Source organism: Sorghum bicolor, chromosome 1 (genome assembly GCF_000003195.3).
Source record: "Sorghum bicolor cultivar BTx623 chromosome 1, Sorghum_bicolor_NCBIv3, whole genome shotgun sequence".
In the NCBI taxonomy this organism is placed as follows: domain Eukaryota; kingdom Viridiplantae; phylum Streptophyta; class Magnoliopsida; order Poales; family Poaceae; genus Sorghum; species Sorghum bicolor.
The window spans coordinates 3,112,485-3,131,889 of NC_012870.2; the positions used below are offsets into that span (position 1 = coordinate 3,112,485).

The 19,405-nt window shown below is 45.8% G+C and overlaps 3 protein-coding genes across 6 annotated transcripts; 1 reads left to right on the forward strand and 2 right to left on the reverse strand.

Annotated features, from left to right (window-relative positions):
• Positions 515-10,238, reverse strand: LOC8057398 (magnesium-chelatase subunit ChlD, chloroplastic). 3 transcript variants are annotated; one of them, XM_021450712.1, is made up of 16 exons: positions 9,944-10,204; positions 9,293-9,471; positions 9,026-9,110; positions 8,631-8,947; positions 8,357-8,480; positions 7,428-7,520; positions 6,895-6,990; positions 6,491-6,637; positions 4,657-4,854; positions 2,278-2,433; positions 1,979-2,086; positions 1,673-1,807; positions 1,436-1,597; positions 1,117-1,237; positions 858-988; positions 515-766 (listed from the first exon to the last, which is right to left on the reverse strand). In XM_021450712.1, the coding sequence occupies exons 1-15, from the start codon at positions 10,202-10,204 to the stop codon at positions 903-905; spliced, it is 2,268 nt and encodes a 755-aa protein (XP_021306387.1). In that variant the 3' UTR covers positions 515-766; positions 858-902. The 3 variants fall into 3 exon arrangements, with proteins under 3 accessions (XP_021306387.1, XP_021306388.1, XP_002466225.1); XM_002466180.2 differs by having other exon boundaries at positions 528-988; positions 9,944-10,238; XM_021450713.1 differs by lacking the exon at positions 2,278-2,433 and having other exon boundaries at positions 515-988; positions 9,944-10,238.
• On the forward strand, positions 13,316-17,588 carry LOC8057399 (triacylglycerol lipase SDP1). 2 transcript variants are annotated; one of them, XM_021445647.1, is made up of 5 exons: positions 13,316-13,977; positions 14,089-14,643; positions 14,856-15,722; positions 16,136-16,279; positions 16,369-17,588. In XM_021445647.1, exons 2-5 carry the CDS (start codon positions 14,101-14,103, stop codon positions 17,338-17,340), a joined length of 2,526 nt encoding a protein of 841 aa, XP_021301322.1. In that variant the 5' UTR covers positions 13,316-13,977; positions 14,089-14,100; the 3' UTR covers positions 17,341-17,588. The 2 variants fall into 2 exon arrangements, with proteins under 2 accessions (XP_021301322.1, XP_002463665.1); XM_002463620.2 differs by having other exon boundaries at positions 13,316-14,643.
• Positions 17,681-19,405, reverse strand: LOC8057083 (zerumbone synthase). The gene is made up of 2 exons (XM_002466181.2): positions 19,208-19,405; positions 17,681-18,638 (listed from the first exon to the last, which is right to left on the reverse strand). The coding sequence occupies exons 1-2, from the start codon at positions 19,249-19,251 to the stop codon at positions 17,834-17,836; spliced, it is 849 nt and encodes a 282-aa protein (XP_002466226.1). The 5' UTR covers positions 19,252-19,405; the 3' UTR covers positions 17,681-17,833.

The window sequence follows — 19,405 nt, forward strand, 5'->3', positions numbered from 1 at the left end:
TATTTATATCACTAAGTTTATTTATGCTATGAAAATATATTTAATTATTAAATATTTAACTTCTTGAGAATGATATTTTGGGACTGAGAGGGTAAATAACAAGAGATCTTTATATGTGAGAGCAACGTACAGTTATTTTGAAAATAATTGGACATCTTTCTTTTCAATTCAATATGTCAAACTTCTTTATATGTGAGCAACGTACAATTATTTTATATCTAAAGGAGTATAAACGAGGGATTGAAAGAAAAAATAGTTTATTTTCCAGTCTAATCCACATACATTGCAGATGAATACGTTTTTTTTACCCAGACAAGCTCTACACGTTTTCTTTTCTTTTTCTTTTTTTTTTGGTGGCAGGGAGCTCTAAACGTTTTCGTCTTTGTAGTACAAGTACTATACTAGAAAACACTTTTCAGTTGTTCAAAAAAAACTTTCAGTTTTCTCTGCACGCACCGCGACTGCCTCCTTTTATATTGAAGCCACACGATACCCCTAGCTGGCTAGCTTAGTATTTGGGTCCGCCATTTTTAACCACACTATATAGCACTATAATCCATGTATGACAGATGATATTCTTAACTGCTAAGTGCTAAGCATGGCATTATTGACACTCAAGATATACAGAGTACACAGCTGCCGCGGGCCGCGGCCAGCGGATTTACATCGCCAAACATTAGAGACTGGAAGCCATTGGACCTTTACACTTTACACGATGCCAATATGCCATGCTCGGATTTCTTTTTTCCTCTCTCGTGGTGGAGACCTACACCAAAATTGGTCAAACGAGCCAAAACGCTCACCTCTACACAAGCATTGATGAACACACGCAAATTACTGCATGAATGTAGGTTCACCATCCATATCAGAAGGTAGAGAAAACGGGTGCCGCTGCTCCAAAATCACGAGCTCTTCAAGTCAGTCAGAGCGGTCTTGGTGGCAGCAGAAATCACAGCATCTGAAGCATTGGGCAGATAATAATATTTCCCTGTGCAGAGCAACACCGAAAAAAAAAGCATTCAGGACAGTTCAACAGGGAAAAACTGGATTGCGATATTTCAAAAAAAAAAAAAGAAGTGTCAAAGGCATTAGATGGATCTGTCATTACAGGCGTACCTTGGGCAACCCTTGCAATTTCCTTGGCAAATCCCGTGGATACAAACTTGTTCTCAGTGTCGATGACAAGAAGGGACATTCCTGCCTTGTATATTTTGCCAGCCACCTCAAGTATCTCATCCTTGGAAAAAAAACGATTAAATCACATTAGCCAGCAAATAGTTAAGATAAACGACTTCTAAAATGAAGCTATTTGGAATTGATTTCGCACCACAGTGGAGAAGTTTGCAAGGGTGGTTACACTGTTCCATCATTATTGGAACAAGACTAGATACTTCCCATCATACTACTTTGTAGATGTCAGCGGACAGAGTAGTACCTTTAGTTCTTGAGACGAAGGTCTTGGTGCATCTGAAGCAGCAGCAGCTTCTGGATCAGTGGATCTCTTCAGTGATACATTAGCTCTTCCATCGGTGATTGCAACAATCATGATACGCCCGACATCGCCACTCTTTTCAGCATTCAAACCCACTCTGACAGCCTTGAAGAAGAAACCTCTATGTTATCAGATCATACATAGCTTATTGCACAACTGAAAGCAATGCTTAGTTCTTACTGTACTGAGGCCATGAGCTAAAGGAGAACCACCACCACATGGTAGCTTCTCAAGACGTTTCCGGGCCATTGCTATAGATCTTGATGGTGGAAGTAAAACCTCAGCATAATCTCCACGAAAAGGAATAATTGAAACCTGAGAGAGATGCCAAGACACAAAGCGAAGGCAGATCAATAAGCATTGATGGTATACAAACTATCCACATGACCACACCAAAAAAAATGATGTATATCCCAATGAGAAGCACAATCCAAAATGACCTTCAGCATGGCAGGATATGCAATGCAACATGAAGTAAACATTTACCTGATCTCTGCTGGTGTAGCTTTCTGCAAGCAACTTCAATGCCGCACCTTTCGCGTTCTGCATACGATTCAGAGCCATGCTACCACTAGCGTCCACAACAAATATGACCTATCAAGTAATTCCAACCAGGGGAGCTGTTAAGTTCCATGAATAGGCTAACACTGGACAGACGTGTCTGTGCCATAACCAGAGCACACACAAGCAGACAGATAGTAAAATGCATTGTATTTATCACAATTCACAAAACACGCAAGCAACATAAACTACACAAGCGATCATGCGGAGAATAAGAGACATACTAGAGCACCTGCTTTTCGAGCCATTCTTTTGGCTCTCATGTCAGTCTTTTCAACAAAAACCTTTCTTGCCTTGTCACGTTCTTTCTCTCTGCGCAGTTTTTGGTATGGTGCAGCTGCTCTAAGCGTGGCATCAACAGCTAACCTCCTTACTGGACCCTACAACACAAATAATTGTTTAGACTGGGGGTGCATTTTGTGAAAGGGTACCGATTAAAAGGTCAATTAGGTATACATGTGAAGAATGCAGTAGGACTAAATAACAAAAACGTACTAACCTGCCCCTTTAGAGCTTGTATGAGTCTCTTTGACTCCCTTTTCTTCTTAATATAATAATACGCAACTCTTTGTGTTATGTGGCTGCTGGGGATCGAGGGAGATGGATTGGGATCGAAGGAGCGGCGGCTGATGGCGTGAACAGTACCCGCGCTACAGTGCCGCGGGTACTGTTCACAGGAAGGCTGCTGTGAGAGCGAGAGAGGAGGCTAGGGTTTTGGGCGCTAGGAACGCTAGCCGCGGGGCGCTGCCCGCGGCTGACAAGAGAGAAGGGATTTCCTTCTAATCTCTTGCTTTATTTTAGATTGATACATCTCCTCTCTTTATATAGAGAGGCTTACTTGACTTACAAGCAAGACTTACTTGACCCCTAAGAAAGCGACTAATTAACCCTAATGGGCTAAGGCCCAGTAGGTCCTTGACTCTTCTAACACTACACCCCACCTGGACATGCAGCTCGTCCTCGAGCTGCAACTTAACGACGACACTAAGAATGACTCTGCAAGACACAAACATAACACCTAAAAACAAGCCTTTTACATCTCGGCTTGTTTTATTATTCTCAACTAGAAATAATTTTAACCCTTGCACATAAGGCGGACACCATCCACCTGGATCCCATGGAGACCATCTGGATGAAATACGTGCTTGTGTGTGGCCTCCAGGAAGTGGTCGCAACAGGGACCAGCGAAGGCGCCCTCGCGGTGGTCGGTGGCGGAATCTGGCGGCGCTAGGCAGTGCGCTCCCACCGATGACACCATGCCTTCTCCTTGCTGGACGGCTGCTGGTCTGCACCGCACATAGAAGAGCATAGGGCTTCCAACTGCCGACGCCGAAGACTTTGAGTCCACCACTCGCGGGAAAAACAACATGCACGCTGCCCGTGGGCGGAACCACATTCTGAAAATCCCCGACGCAGCGGATGAGATCGCAGTCCTCCACATGGTGGAGCTGCAAATAGGTGCAGGGCTGAATCAGCGGCAGATCGCGCATCTTCTGCACCCGCCGACGTGCAAGGAGGCCACGCACAGCAGCTTGCAGCTGCACTGTCGCCGACACCTGGCAGCGAAGCATCTTCCCTGTCAGCTCCGTCGCCATCGGCTGCTCGGTCTGCTGCAGCATGTCGCCCTCATCTCGGACCTGCTGGAAGCTGGCACCCCTATAGAAGATCCCATCGGTGAATGGATGCTGGATGGTTGATAGGGAGGATAACAGCGCTGGTGGAGGGTGCTGGAGCAACCGTTGCCGTGGCCGCCGGGGTGCTTGCCATCGTGTGCACCAGCATCCATGGCTGCTGGATGGGAACCGGGGCAGATGGATGCACGCCCAGCGGTAAGGACGGTGCCTGCAGCGAGGGAAGATAACCCGCGCTTGACATCAGCAGCTGTGGGAACTGCGCGGCTGTAGGCAGATCCCGACCGTCCAGGGCCGACACACGCGTGGCCAGATCGCCCATCTGGAAGCTCATGAGGGCCATCTGGTTCTGGAGGCCCTGGATGGCGCTGGTGAAGGCCATAAGCGCATCGGAAGGGATGACCAGCATTGGGGCTGGCGGTGTGGAGGACGCAGCCGGCGGCGGCGTGGTGGCAGTGATCAGGGCACCGGCGGAGGTCGTCACAACCGCGCCGGCGCCGGGCGGGGCGCTTGTGGAGGGCGGAATGCCAGGGGCTGTGGTCCCGGAAGAAGCCATGATCTCTGATACCAGATGTTATGTGGCTGCCGGGGATCGAGGGAGATGGATTGGGATCGAAGGAGCGGCGGCTGATGGCGTGAACAGTACCCGCGCTACAGTGCCGCGGGTACTGTTCACAGGAAGGCTGCTGTGAGAGCGAGAGAGGAGGCTAGGGTTTTGGGCGCTAGGAACGCTAGCCGCGGGGCGCTGCCCGCGGCTGACAAGAGAGAAGGGATTTCCTTCTAATCTCTTGCTTTATTTTAGATTGATACATCTCCTCTCTTTATATAGAGAGGCTTACTTGACTTACAAGCAAGACTTACTTGACCCCTAAGAAAGCGACTAATTAACCCTAATGGGCTAAGGCCCAGTAGGTCCTTGACTCTTCTAACACTTTGTGTGTTTCAGAAAACAAAAACACATTAACACTGTACCTTTGGAAGCATAGGCTTTATGTAACGGCCCCTATCTTCTGAGAAGATGACATTCTTTGCTCGCCCAGCTTTTCCACGTCGTCTTTGTGCTTGCTGAGCAAAGAAAAGGAGTTTATCATCTACTAAACCACCTTCAGCATCAAAGATGAACTCCTCAGGTATCTGCTGGTCTTGTTGTTCATTTTCTTCATCATCATCCTGTCCAACAAAACAGCTATGAGCTATGAGAAAAAAAAATGAAAAAGACAGCCGGTTTGATTTTTTTGGGGACAGTTCTCTATTTGATACTGGAATAATGAGGGCTTCCTCCCATGGTCCTGGAAATTTTAGCATCCATTATGTGACACTAAGTTTATCTTTCATGCCCTATATGACACTACTGTTAGCTTTTTCCATTTGAAGGCCATTAAATGCTACATGAAAAGACAAAATTGCCCCTGTGTTTATCTTCTGCTCCTGCATATCTTGCAACAGTGAGCTTATCCAGCTGTTAAATGCATCGCTCCAGTACAAACACTCTAATATCTGTGTTCACCAAGATGTGGCTATAATACGTGTTGTAGACCCACAGCTGTACTTTATACATGTGTATAGTCAAAGACATCCAGATTGAGAGATGTCATCTTGCCAGGGTACATGTGCATGCATACACCCTATAATTTATAGACAAAGTTCCATGCATATAATGTCTTTGCTTAGAGCATCTCCAAGAGTCGACAAAAAAGGAGCCCAATACTTCTTTTGGGGCTTGGTACATGAAAAATGTCATTCATCAGTGCCCTAAATGGCGTGGCTATTCCCGATCACTCTATTCCGCCCACGAATCACCTCATTTTACCGCTCGGATGCCACTCGCCCTATCCTGGCCTTTGTGCCTTTTCTCCTCTCTTCCAAGCCCAGATGGCATGCAACCATCACCGGCCTGCCCCCAGTCACCCATGGCCACTCCTAACCACCGGCAGCCAGCCATAGGTGGCTTGATGCCAGCTGGTGGTGGCTGCAAGCGATTTGGCAACTTGGGCACGGCACTGTAGATCGCCCGACACTCCCCTCCTCGTGCAATTTTGCTCGGGTCCAAGAGGTCCCACTAGTTTTGGGCACCAAAAATAGGGCAGTCTTGGAAGGACCTTTTTTCCCACCCAATACTTTGGGTTCCCACCAAACCATATTTTTGGGCTCCTTTTTCTATCCATTGCTGGATATGCTCTTATGTATGTCCTACAGATCCAAGGTATATGTTCCTCGCAGGGGTGGATCTAGCACCGAGTCGGCCGGGGCTTGAGGCCCCGTTACCGCCGCCGGAAGTATGGAGCCCTTCCTAAGCTTCTCTTACAAATTTGTAGTCATCAAAGCTTAGAAGGAGGGTCTAAATGTAAAAAATAAGGAGGAGCCCCTCCTAGCATATTTTTTCTAGACCCGCCACTCTTAACTCGCCATGCACATATGTGGGTATACACGCATGCATGAAATTGCTAGCTTCCTTCTCTTCCTGTCTTGCTTCTTAATTTCTTGATCATTAACAGCACACATGACCAAGCCCTCATTGTCCTAGGGCGGCACCTCATGTCCCGGCTCACCCTTGTGTGGACACAGGCTATACTTCATCCCGCACATGGTGTGGTTAAGCAAGATATGTGGTAGCAGGGGCAACTCTGTCTTTTAACATAGCACTTAACGTCCTTTGGATGGAAAAGCTACCAGGAGTGTCATTATAAGCCATGGAAGATAACTCAGTGTCAAATAAGGGAGACTAAAATTCCAGTGCCATAGAAGGAAGCCCTCGTTATTCCAGTGTCAAATAGGGAACTCTCTCTTTTCAATACAATAAACCAACCTCTTGGTCATCGTCTTCCTCGTCTTGGTCTTCTGAGGAATCTTGATTTTCTGGAGGTGGTGGCGGCGGGGGTGGGGGTGGTTGCTCTTGCTGCTGATCCTGTGGGTTATCAGATAGGATCGAGCGAGGTAGAATGACTAGCTCTACCTGCAAGAAGGAGCCAAGTGCGTCAAATATCAAACTTGTTGATAAAACACTTCCAAGTTGTTTACACTAATGTTGTGCAATACATATTGCTACTTGCTAACTTGTTTTTCACTCATTTGGTATAGTCAATTAAAGATATGAACAACTTGCCAAAAATAGGTAAGGCTATGAATGAAACAAATATTCATTGCTTCAATTCCTAGATGTATATTACTGTATTACAAAATGAAGAATTCATAGGCATAAGTAGACTTAACAGCTTTCTTGAGGTCATCCACAAATACTTTTTCACGTCCTTCCATAGCAGCAAGGCATTTTGCAACTCGAGCAGCATACAACTCAGCACGATGCCCCTGCAGTTAAGTGTTAGAAACATATGCTTTGAATTATGATTATAAGTTTATGAACACATTAATTTCTCGATTTAGCATTAACCTTACTAAATTGGCATATTCCAAACAAGCATGATTGATGTAAATTAAAAAAGAAATATGATTTGCACAAATAACATGACGACACCAAACAAGTTTAGTGTATAGACAACAATGCAAGGCTATGTATTTGGCAATAAACACCACTGGGAAGACATCACGGATTACGACAAGTACATCGTTGACTGCACAAGGTAATAACAGATCTAGGCTGCAACTACAGGTAAACAACAGAAATAGGGAGCAACTTTACACGTCGTAATTCATGATATTATTAGAAGAATGCATCCAAGTCCTACAAAGTGCTTAAAGTCAAATGATTCTGGTATGAAGCATCAAGTCCCAACAAGGTAACTAACCTGACAGCCACCTCGTATAGCTTCCATGACAAGATATTTGAGCTGCTCTGTGCTAATGTTAACATCCTTCAGATACTCTCTTGCCAAAATTATCTGTGTGACCATGTTTTCCCCTTGTGAGATGAACAGTATATAACAAAATTTTCAAATTAAACCTACAATCATGACTTTCAACTAGTCTAATGTCACGATCAACTATAAAATATCTTTTAACAGCAATAAAAACTAGAGAGTGAAAAATTGTCAACACTATTATAGTCTTATCTTATGCAGCATATTGTTTCCAGTTAATAATGGTCACCAGTCAGCATTAACATATCGCAATACTTTCATTGGTGGTCCCAGTCAGGCATAGCGGAATAGCTAACAGAACTAAAATTCTAAGGTGCCTGCAAGCTTGCATGCAAAACAAATTCAAATCCAGATGGAACAAACTAGTGAATTATATTTAAGTACATCCTGTTACAGGAAACCTATGTGTTGTCTAGTCAATGAATGCGGTTAAGAGGAAAAACTACACGCAGCCATTCATAATAGCTGTCATGGGTGCCACATTCTTTTCATCCAATCCCTTTCTCTTTATTGCAACATCATGATTATATAACATTTTATGAGGTAAGTAGGACACCAACAAACATTTCAGGTCTCCACAATTTAAATTCCTGTCATGCATTATGTGTAATATACTTTAATGCTTTCATGTGGCCATTTGATTCTCTGTTGCAATCATTTTTGTTCGGTAGATGCCATTCTAATAAGCACCAAATAATTGCCAGAAATAGTTTGCTGAATATCCAGTTTCATGAAGAGAATTGTAGGAGTGTAAAAAAAACATGAACAAGAGACAAAAATAACCTATGTGCTGATTCAATAAAGGAGGTATATATTACAGTCACAAGTCTACCTAACTATCTTCACGCTACTAGTACCTGAGTTTTTGCAGTTTCAGTTTCTTCTTCCACCATTTTGAAAACTTCTTTGCTAGACTCCTGAAACCGTGTTGCAATATCCACTGCTGCAACACGGTCATCAAAACTCATTGGAAGGTCAGCACTGCACCAGCAAATAGTATGGTAATGAGAAAAGTATTGGATGTTGTAGTTCAAGAATGCTGTAAAGATTTCTTGTATTAGATTGCAGTAGTTCATGATAAATAAATAGAAAAACAAAAACTTGCAACTGATCTTTCGCAGTCTAAAGTACCTTAAATTAATTGCAATACGATCAAGCAAGTGTTCACGCACAGATCCTTCCTCTGGGTTGTAAGTAGCAATTAGAAGTGGTTTGCAGGGATGGCGAAAGCTAATGCCCTCTCTTTCCACAATGTTAACTCCCTCCGTCAAGACATTCAAAAGTAGATTGCTTATGCCATCATCCAATAGATTTATCTCATCAACATAAAGAACACCTCTATGTGCTTCAGCAAGAAGACCAGGTTGAAATACAGTAGTCCCTGATCTCACAGATGCTTCAACATCAACTGATCCAATGAGCCTATCCTCTGTCACACCAAGTGGAATCTGTCATGAGGAACCAGCGGCATTGATAAGCTAACGACATTATGGAGAAATGCATAACAATTAATCAGTGTGATATACCTGCACAAAAGGTGTTTTCACAATCTCAGTTTTGACATTACCATCAGAGTCATACTGTATTTGATCAGCTAAACCATCCTCCCATCTGCCATAATGAGAACTCAATGAAATGAGCTGACACATCCCAGGGACAAAAATAAATGAGCCTAAGATTTTTGTGATTCGACTCAAAATACAAGAGTAAGAATTGGAACCAAAAACAAATAATTTGAATGGTACAAGAAGGAACCCTTGCAGTATTATCTAACGTATTATAAAGGGTATTACTCGTCTGGGGAGCTAGGATCAGCATTTGCAATGGAGCCAACAACCACTTCAATAGGTGGAAGCATAGCATGCAAGCCACGAGCCATCACCGTCTTTGCCGTCCCACGCTTCCCTGAGATGGCAATGCCTCCAATCTCACGATCAATCGCCCCAAGCAGCAGAGCGGTTTTGATAGCATCCTGCCATGTGGACCCAAGGGTTACAACAAGACACAGTAGTCTGAAAATTTTGTACGATAAGAAAACCATGGGCAGAAAACTGTACTGCCTTGGAATTAATTTTAATTTTCTATCCTCAGAGCATAGCTATAGACTAAATCGTGATATGTGCTTAATGTAAGCACATATACATACGCACGATTTAAATGCCGTGCATGTGTTTGCCTGGCGAAATTTGATCTAAACCTTTGCTACAGCTTACAACCACAAGTTAAACCAAAACAAGGCCAGTCAATACCAGACCCGAATGCAGCCCAGCTTATTATGGGGAACACCAGGAACACTTGATTCGCTCCACGAAATACCTCTACCGAAATCAGGAAACAGTGCCGCTAGTCCACTACCGACTACCGCTAATCCGACCACGCAATCAGCAATCCAGCAACACCCAGAGAGAGCACGCAGTGGAGACAGCAACGCCCGAGTTCCTCACCTGCCCGACGACGGCAGCCAGGGGGAAGTACTCCCTCCCGTACCCACGCCCCGCGCCGCCCTTGGCCGCGGTGGGGATGGCGCCGTTGGTGGACTCGAGGACCTCGGAGGCCGCGGGTGCCGCGGCCGCGAGGCGGGATTCCCGCAGCCGGGCGGCGCGGGAGGAGACGGGGAGGGAAACGGCGGCGGCGGAGGGAAATGAGGCGGCACGGCGGGGCGGGAGGTGCGGGAGTGAGGTGGAGAGCGCGGTGGCCGTCGCCATGGTGGTGGCCGCTCTCGTGCGTCAGCAGCGCCCGTGTGTGTGGGCGTGGCGCTATCATCTCTTATCCTGGTTTCGTAACGGAAATCGCGTCGCACGCATCTTGGCCGTCCGTGTGGCGCAGCGGTTTGATCGAAAGGGTATCCAAGGCCTGTTTGGATTGATTCGAGTACATGCAGAAAGGGCGTGTGTAGATTCAAAAATTTTTATAGTGTAGTATTTTCATTTATATATCTAATTATTGATTAGCTAGATTCAAAAGATTAATCTCGTAATTTACAGATAAATTATATAATTAATTATTTTTTTATCTATATTTAATATTCTATGTATGTGCCACAAGATTTGATATAAAGACAAATCTTATAAATTTTTAGAATTTAGAAGGTATAACAGGGCAGTGGACACTTAACAGACATATAGGAGCGTTAAATCTGGCTGGTTCCGGTCCAGGCGAACCGTGAGCGCTAATGACAGGATATCCTCTTCTTAACTGGTCACATGAGAAATAATGGTCATGCACTCATGCTCTATTTAAACAATACTCGTTTCATCTCAAATTATAAGAGCATCTCCAATAATTTCTAAATAACTAAATTTAAAAAGAAATTATTGGCTATCAATGTCAATATACATAAGAAAAAACAAACACTATAGTGAAAAATTATGTAAGAGAGATATTTCTAAAAGATCATGTTAGATTAGTTATTTATAAGTCGCTAGCTATTCGATCTCTCTTTTTTTATAATCAATAAAAGTGTTACTTTTAAATTATTTTTATATCTCATTTAGCTGGCTATTTGTAATATATTATTAAAAACGTTCTCATAGTCAATAATTTTTTTTTCTAGACTACCGTTAGGGACGCCTAAGACATTCCAAGATTCTGCGCACGTGGACCGACAACCTTCCTCACACCTAGCTGAAAATGACTTCATGAAGTCACGTGTTAGCTAAACAATAAGGTTTTGTTTGGCACAGCTCAACTTCACTAGCAAAGCTGTTTTTTTAGAAAATAGCTTTATGAGTGACTTTCTAGATGAAGCTGAGCTGTTTTCGAAAAAGTGTTTGGCAAAATAGCTTCACCAACTACTTCATGCATAGTTGAGAGAGAAATGAGGGAGAAGCTGCAATAAGCTACTTTTTTCTAGCTGAGAGGAGAAGAAAAACAGCTTCACCGATGAAACTGTTTTGAAAATAAGCTCACAACAGCTATGAAGCTGTTGTGAGCTGTACCAAACAGGCCTAAACATGAACGCTATTTTGACACCACGTTAATTGCACCACGCGATAGCAGCATACAAAGCTTCTGTCGTGGATGATGGTGAAGCAGTGTCTGTGCCTCAGTGCCTCGCGTGCTCCATCGAGGAAAAGATGCCTCGCAACTCGCATTGTTCATTTGTCCTGTTCTAAGTCCAATCTCAATAGAGTTTAATCAAAATTTCATAGATATTAATTATGCTCTATATCAGGTCTTATTTAGTTCACTCTAAAATCTATTTTTTTCAAAATTTCCGGTTACATGAAATCTTACGCCATATAGAGTATTAAATATAAATATAAATAACTAATTACACAGTTTGTTTATAAATCACAAGATGAATCTTTTGAGTCTAGTTAATCTATGATTAGATACTAATTATCAAATACAACGAAAGTATTACAATAGTGAAACTAGGTGAATTCCCCGCGCGTTGCTGCGGGAATAACGAAGATGCTATAGATAGAACTTTATATGGAAAGGGAGGAGTTTGCAGCTAAGAATCTTTTGAATGTAGAGATGGAGAAAAAATACAAAGAATATGATAGGGATGCATGTAGAAAACACAAAGTTGGAAACACACATGAATTTCATATGAATGGGGTGTGAGTGATCATATATAAAAAAAAAATAGGAAACAACAGCACGTGTAAATCTGATTGGAGAAATAATTATGATCTTACCCCTAAACATCAAATCATTTAAAAATAAAAAACAATATATAGAAGAGTAGTATGAGGCAGTAGGCAACCGTAACTCCGTGAGCTTATATTCATTGTCTAGCGGCTCTCTCTCCTCAGTGCATCCTCTCCTTCTGCTTCTGTACACATGAAAGATATTGGTCCTGGCCACCGCTTGATGTGTTGATGCAGCTGAGGTGGACATGTAGCAGACAACGGCTGTGCACCGTGTGAGGCTGCAGGGTTTGCTTCATACCCTATCTCAGCACACTGCCTGACTGCCAGCAGGAGATGGAGCTATGTGGATAGCTGAGCGCTCACACCGCTCGCCGCTACCGGAGGAGATGGATTTGTGTTGATCCGGCAAGGGTGGTGGCTCGCTACTGTTGCAGAAGACAGAGCTTCATGCGGCCAGCAGGGGTGGATGTGATCTGATAGTTTGCCACCGAGTGCTTCCAATCTGTAGCATGGAGGCTACTATTTCGTCGATATTGCCTCAATCCTATAGAGCCCTCTAAATACTACACACATAGGGGATGCAAGAGAAGTATGAATAATGATGATTAATGGTAGAAAGGGAAGCAATGAGATCATGGTAGAGGGAGGCTGACATGTGCCATGGAAGTGAAAGAGGTGCATTCATATTTCTGAAAACTGTTATCTCCACTATGCAAGGATCACAAGTGGAGGCTGACGCACAGATGAATGGATGGAACTTGAATTAGCAATGAATGAAATGAGGCTTAGTGGGAGATTGCAGTTTTTGTGCGGCCGTGGCCTTTTTGTGGGGCATGATGATGACGTGGCTTAAGAAGATGCTAGAGAATTAGAGTAGTGGGGTTTTGCTTTATAAGAGTTATAGATTCAAAAAATTTCTGGATCTAAATAAGGCCTTAATAAAAAGAGAGATGACAAAAGTCTTGATAAATTTTTATAAGAATAATAAAACTCTTGTACATTATTTTTAAAAACCGGATACGTTGAAAACTGTGAGATGAAATCCTTAGATCCAAACAGTTTTCTTGTCACAAGCAAAGGCGAAAAAATTATACTATTATGTACAGTACTCTGTAGAAAATATAGTTTTTTTTAAACCCCGTAGAAAATACAGTTTTTTTTGTACTATACTTGACTGGATGAGGGTCCGTACACACAAACGGCTCCCACCTCTCACCCTCTTTCCGAGGACTTGTTTTCACAAGAGCCAGGAAGCAAGCAACAACAAAAATCCCCCCTCTGGTTTCATGATTCTTCTTCATCCTCTCGGTCCTCCATCTTCCTCCTCTGGAACTGGAATAGGCGAGGAGACAGAACCAGCCAAGCGATCCCGCTTCTCGCACTCGTCTCGCGCCACCATTATTGCCCGCCCAATCTGACGCCGCCGTATCCTCGCCTCGCCATTATTTTTAGTTTTATCATTGCGTCCACGCCTGCTCCACTCCACGCCTGCCCATCCCACTTTCGCTTCCACGCAAAGGATTTTTTCCCTTTTTAAATATTATATATATACTACACGGTCTCTGATCGGTTCATCCGGCCAAGATTGTCCGAAGCTTGTGCTTATTTACTACCTCTTTCCTTTTTTTCCCCTTTCACAATTTCGGGGGCTTTATTTCTCTCTCCCCCACGCGTTGCATCTTCTTGATGCGTTGCGTCCCGAGTCGAGGCAGACATCGGAGCCGCGCAGCTGACTTGGTTTAGTTTAGCTCGCGATTTCTTGATCCGGCACCGCACCCTGCGCTGCTCAATTCCGATTCTTTTAGTTCAGATTTGAGTAGCAGCAGTGCTTCGGCGACGATCACTTGATTGGGTTCCACCAATTTTTGCCCCCACTGGTGCGAATTGGGGATTTCTTACTGTTTGGTGTTTGCTCTGTTGGTATCGGTGCTGAAAACCAATTTGGGTTTTGGGTTTCCACTACTGACCAAGCTCACAAACATTGCTAGCTCCGTCTTCCAATGGACGAGTCCGGGGAAGCGAGCGTCGGCTCCTTCAGGATCGGCCCGTCGACGCTGCTGGGCCGCGGGGTGGCGCTCCGCGTGCTTCTCTTCAGCTCGCTGTGGCGCCTGCGGGCGCGCGCGTACGCCGCCATCTCGCGCGTGCGCAGCGCGGTGCTGCCGGTGGCGGCGTCCTGGCTTCACCTCAGGAACACCCACGGCGTCCTCCTCATGGTCGTCCTCTTCGCCCTCTCCCTGAGGAAGCTCTCCGGCGCGCGGTCGCGGGCGGCGCTCGCGCGCCGGCGCAGGCAGTACGAGAAGGCCATGCTGCATGCCGGGACGTACGAGGTCTGGGCCCGCGCCGCCAATGTGCTCGACAAGATGTCTGATCAGGTCCATGAGGCGGATTTCTATGACGAGGAGCTGATCAGGAACAGGCTTGAGGACCTCCGGAGGCGGAGGGAGGACGGGTCGCTGCGGGACGTGGTGTTCTGTATGCGCGGCGATCTTGTTAGGAACTTGGGGAACATGTGCAATCCTGAACTTCACAAGGGCAGGCTAGAGGTAATCGACAAGTAACAGTAGCTTCTACTAATTCATTCACTCTGCTGATTCGTAGTAACATATCTGTTTGTTGATGTTTTGTAAATTGTGATGGTCTTGAAAATTTTAAAATCACCTCTTATAACAAGAAGTTCAGTATTACCAAAGATTGCTGAAACTCTGAATTCAGCATCACCGTCATGCCAGTAACACAGTGATTTGTCGCAACGCAGGTTCCTAAGCTTATAAAGGAATACATTGAAGAGGTTTCTATTCAACTAAGAATGGTGTGCGAATCTGACACTGATGAGTTGCTATTGGGAGAGAAGCTTGCCTTTGTTCAGGAGACCAGGCATGCCTTTGGGAGGACAGCCCTACTCTTAAGTGGGGGTGCTTCACTGGGGTCTTTCCATGTAGGTGTAGTGAAAACATTGGTTGAGCATAAGCTTCTGCCTCGGATTATAGCAGGATCAAGCGTTGGTTCCATTATATGTTCGATTGTTGCTACCCGGACATGGCCTGAGATTGAGAGCTTCTTCACAGACTCATTACAGACCTTGCAGTTCTTTGATAGGATGGGTGGAATTTTTGCAGTGATGAGGCGAGTCACCACTCATGGTGCACTGCATGACATTAGCCAGATGCAAAGGCTTCTGAGGGATCTCACAAGTAACTTAACATTTCAAGAGGCTTATGACATGACTGGCCGTGTCCTTGGGATCACCGTTTGCTCTCCTAGAAAAAATGAGCCACCCCGCTGCCTCAACTATCTGACGTCGCCGCACGTTGTTATTTGGAGTGCTGTAACTGCCTCTTGTGCATTTCCTGGGCTCTTTGAAGCTCAGGAACTGATGGCGAAGGATAGATTCGGCAACATAGTTCCCTTCCATGCACCCTTTGCCACAGATCCTGAACAAGGTCCTGGAGCATCAAAGCGCCGGTGGAGAGATGGGAGCCTGGAAATGGATTTGCCCATGATGAGACTCAAGGAGTTGTTTAATGTAAACCATTTCATTGTGAGCCAAACTAATCCTCACATTTCTCCCCTCCTCCGAATGAAAGAGCTTGTTAGAGTCTATGGAGGGCGCTTTGCTGGAAAGGTATGTTTGTGACCATATTGAGTAGGGGCTAGGGGCCTTTAATTATGTTAGTCTCATTCTCATAGCTTATGATTTGGTTTATTGTTATTAGAATGCAGGCCTATAGTTCGCGTTGCAGCTAGTTATTTTATTTTTCTTCAATAAAATACTAGTTCGCCTTCAACAATTCCAAACATGCTGCTAGACTATTCATGGTTATCATCTCCTGCATATAGGCAGTATCTGGTGGGATTGAAGAGTCTATTCAGTGCTATGATAGGACTTAATGAAAATAATTAATGGTGGATATCCGTGCATGTTGTTTAATGCTGCTGGTTTTATACATTTCCTGAACAATGTGTTAAGTTCTCTCTTTCAAAGTCCAATTGCTATATGTTTTTTTACCAGGCATAACTTTGATCTGATCTGTGTAGCTTGCTCGTCTTGCTGAGATGGAGGTTAAGTATCGATGTAACCAAATCCTAGAGATTGGTCTTCCAATGGGAGGACTTGCAAAATTGTTTGCTCAGGACTGGGAGGGTGATGTCACCATGGTTATGCCGGCAACAGTAGCTCAGGTATTACTCTGAGTTCTGAGTAGGTTATTTAGGTGAGATACAAACACTTTGAGTTGAAGAATTTTATCTCACATCTCTCCAACTTTCAGTATTTGAAGATTATTCAGAATCCAACATATGCGGAGCTCCAAATGGCTGCCAACCAAGGCCGCAGGTGTACATGGGAGAAGCTCTCTGCAATCAGAGCAAACTGTGCCATCGAACTTGCATTGGATGAATCTATAGCAGTTTTAAACCACAAACGGAGGCTAAAAAGAAGCATGGAGAGGACAGAGGCTGCTTTGCAGGGTCATTCTAACTATGTTCGACTCAAAACTCCAAGGAGGGTACCATCATGGAGCTGCATCAGTCGAGAGAATTCTTCAGAATCTCTCTCGGAAGAGATTTCAGCAGTTGCTACTTCAACCGCGCAGCAAGGTGCTGCTCTTGTTGTCGGCACAGCCACTCTTTCTCACCATGTTCGACGCAATTCTCATGACGGAAGTGAGAGTGAATCAGAAACCATTGACCTTAATTCCTGGACCAGGAGTGGTGGGCCTCTAATGAGGACAGCATCTGCTGACATGTTCATCAGTTTCATCCATAACCTTGAGATTGACACGGAATTAAGTAGGCCCTGTACTGTGGAGGGTGGTACTGCAGGTATTTCGTCAGAATCTACCTTCCCAAATGATCCACAACCGAACAATGGCTCAAGTGTTACTACTCCAGGTAGATGCACAGAAAATTCTGAGACCGAGGCATACGACACTGTCAACACCAGAGCCAGTCAGGCTTCTACTCCCACAAGCATCGCTGTTTCTGAAGGAGATTTGCTGCAGCCTGAAAGCATTGCTGACGGTATCCTGCTTAACATTGTGAAAAGAGATGCCTTGCAGGCTCAAAATGACAGCGTAACTGAATTGGCCGAAAGCTCCTGCACTGAAACATATGCGGAAACTTGTGACACCATCTCAGGGTCTGGCACTGCTGAAGATAACAAGGATACTGCTGACTCAAGCAATCACTCACTTGATATTGATGCTTTTGTAGTTTCGCATCAACCTTCAGCTGATGATTAGATTCTTCTTGATTTGAGAGGTCATTGTATAGCATGCTCACTACAGCAACGCTCACTTGCTCTATTTAAAGGGCAGGGGTAGCGTATATGTACGGATGCAAATCGGCATATAGGCCACGGGTTTAGGGATACCCATACACTATGTTAATGTTAATATTTGCATTCATTGTGAAATTGTTGGTTGATGCATGTGTTAAGATGTACCGACACGTTTTTGCCAAGTGTTGGAAAAGACAGTTTTTATCTTTCTTTGCGTGGTGCACGGTGAAAGTTTCACTGATCACTGCCTGCCTGTTTAGGCACTGCTGAAAACTCATTTGTTAGCACATTCAGCAACCATATACCATACGCGAATTCGGCATTGTCGCTTAGAATGTCCAATCATGTAACATGCGGTTTATTAGTCTTACAGACACTTGTTACAGTTCAAAAAGAAAAAGTCTCAAGAGTAGCAGCAGAACAAGAGTGATAATAATGCTGCTAAACAAGCTGAGCTAATCATCGAATGGCCTGAGGTTATGGTTGACGGCTGTGAAGCCGCCGTCCACCATGAGGTTGAGCGCGCTGACGTACCTCGCCTCGTCGCTGGCCAGGTATAGCACCGCCTGGGCGACGTCCTTGGGCATGGCGTCGACGCCCTTGAGGTTGGCCTCGCCGCCGACGAAGGCCAGGAAGTCCGTGAGCGCGTCGTCGGCGCGCGCGCCCTGGGGCAGGTGCGGCATGGACAGCGCCGTGGGCACGGCGTAGGGGGACACGCAGTTGACGCGCACCCCGTGGCGGCCGAGCTCCGCGGCGACGCTCTTGGTGAGCCCGACCACGGCGTGCTTGGACGCCGTGTACGCGTGCGGGCCCAGCCCGCCGATGGCGCTGGCCACGCTGGCCAGCGACACGATGGAGCCCCGCTTCTGCGGGATCATGACGCGCGCCGCGTGCTTCATCCCCAGGAACACGCCGTGCACGTTGATGTCGAGCACCCGGCGCACCTCGGCGAAGTCCACGGCACGGATGTCCGTCACCTTGGCACCCGTCACGCCCGCGTTGTTCACCATCACGTCCAGCGCGCCGAACCGCTCCGCCGCCGCGTCCACGGCGCGGCTCACGTCCTCCTCCGACGTCACGTCGCAGTGGACGAACATGACGCCCTGCGCGTCGCCTCCCAGGGCGTCGCGCAGCTGCTGCCCGGCCTCGTCCTGGATGTCCGCGATGCAGACCTTGGCGCCGTGCTCCGTGAAGAGGCGAACGATGGCTTCGCCGATGCCGGTGGCGCCACCGGTGACGAGGGCCACCTTCCCTTCCAACCTGGGCTTCGGGAAGAAAACGCACGATCAAATTTGAACGACGGAAACACAGCTGCCGGATGAAGCAGCTCCGTACACTAATATGAGATTGCAACTGGATTTAGTCTCAGATTCATGAAAGATTTCTACTAAATCCTAAACCTCATGGCTGGTGCGCATGAACAATACCCCGATCGACTGTATGCCGATGTATACTGCAAGTCTGGAACAGTGGAATGGTTAAGGATACACTTGGCACACAATTTCCTCCCAAGAAGAAGAAAAAGAGCACTTGGCTAATAACTAAAAGACAAGCACAGTTTCTCAGCCCTTGCATCACATTCCACCAGAAAGAGCTCCAGTGCTTTGGTTGGGTGGATCCTTCGATTCATCGCATTTTTCAGCGAAAACGTGGAAACTTTGATCAAAATCTTGCACAGTCAGCCTTCTTTTTGGAGTAACAAGCACGGTTTCAACTGAAACAGCAACCGAGCTGTAGAACAGAGAAGCCATGGATGGGGGTTGGAGGAGCAAGGAACCCACGCACGAGCCATGGAGGGAGGGGGGTGAAGGGAAGGTCAGGGCACGCACCGCTTGCTTGAGGAGGATGACGGCGAGGAGCCCGCGGCGGCCATCGTCTCTGGATCGGCGCTTGCCTCCTCCGCGCTCCGGCGTCGCCGAATCCAAGTGCGCGCTGTCGATGCGGGTTGGGAAGGCGTTGTCAGAATCTGGGTGGAGCTGGCGCATGTGGCACATGGGGCCAGTGAAGTAGGCCGCCGCACTGGGCGT

Excerpts from the sequence above, each read along its gene's own strand:
- LOC8057398 (XM_021450712.1), bottom strand. The coding sequence starts at position 10,204 with ATGGCGACGGCCACCGCGCTCTCCACCTCACTCCCGCACCTCCCGCCC. Across the intron at positions 9,472-9,943 it reads TGGCTGCCGTCGTCGGGCAG|GATGCTATCAAAACCGCTCT; the intron begins GTGAGGAACTCG and ends TCCACATGGCAG. Across the intron at positions 7,521-8,356 it reads CTGAAACTGCAAAAACTCAG|ATAATTTTGGCAAGAGAGTA; the intron begins GTACTAGTAGCG and ends ATGGTCACACAG.
- LOC8057399 (XM_002463620.2), top strand. The coding sequence starts at position 14,101 with ATGGACGAGTCCGGGGAAGCGAGCGTCGGCTCCTTCAGGATCGGCCCG. Across the intron at positions 14,644-14,855 it reads TTCACAAGGGCAGGCTAGAG|GTTCCTAAGCTTATAAAGGA; the intron begins GTAATCGACAAG and ends GTCGCAACGCAG. Across the intron at positions 15,723-16,135 it reads GAGGGCGCTTTGCTGGAAAG|CTTGCTCGTCTTGCTGAGAT; the intron begins GTATGTTTGTGA and ends TGATCTGTGTAG.
- LOC8057083 (XM_002466181.2), bottom strand. The coding sequence starts at position 19,251 with ATGGCCGCCGCGGGCTCCTCGCCGTCATCCTCCTCAAGCAAGCG. Across the intron at positions 18,639-19,207 it reads TCATCCTCCTCAAGCAAGCG|GTTGGAAGGGAAGGTGGCCC; the intron begins GTGCGTGCCCTG and ends CCCGAAGCCCAG.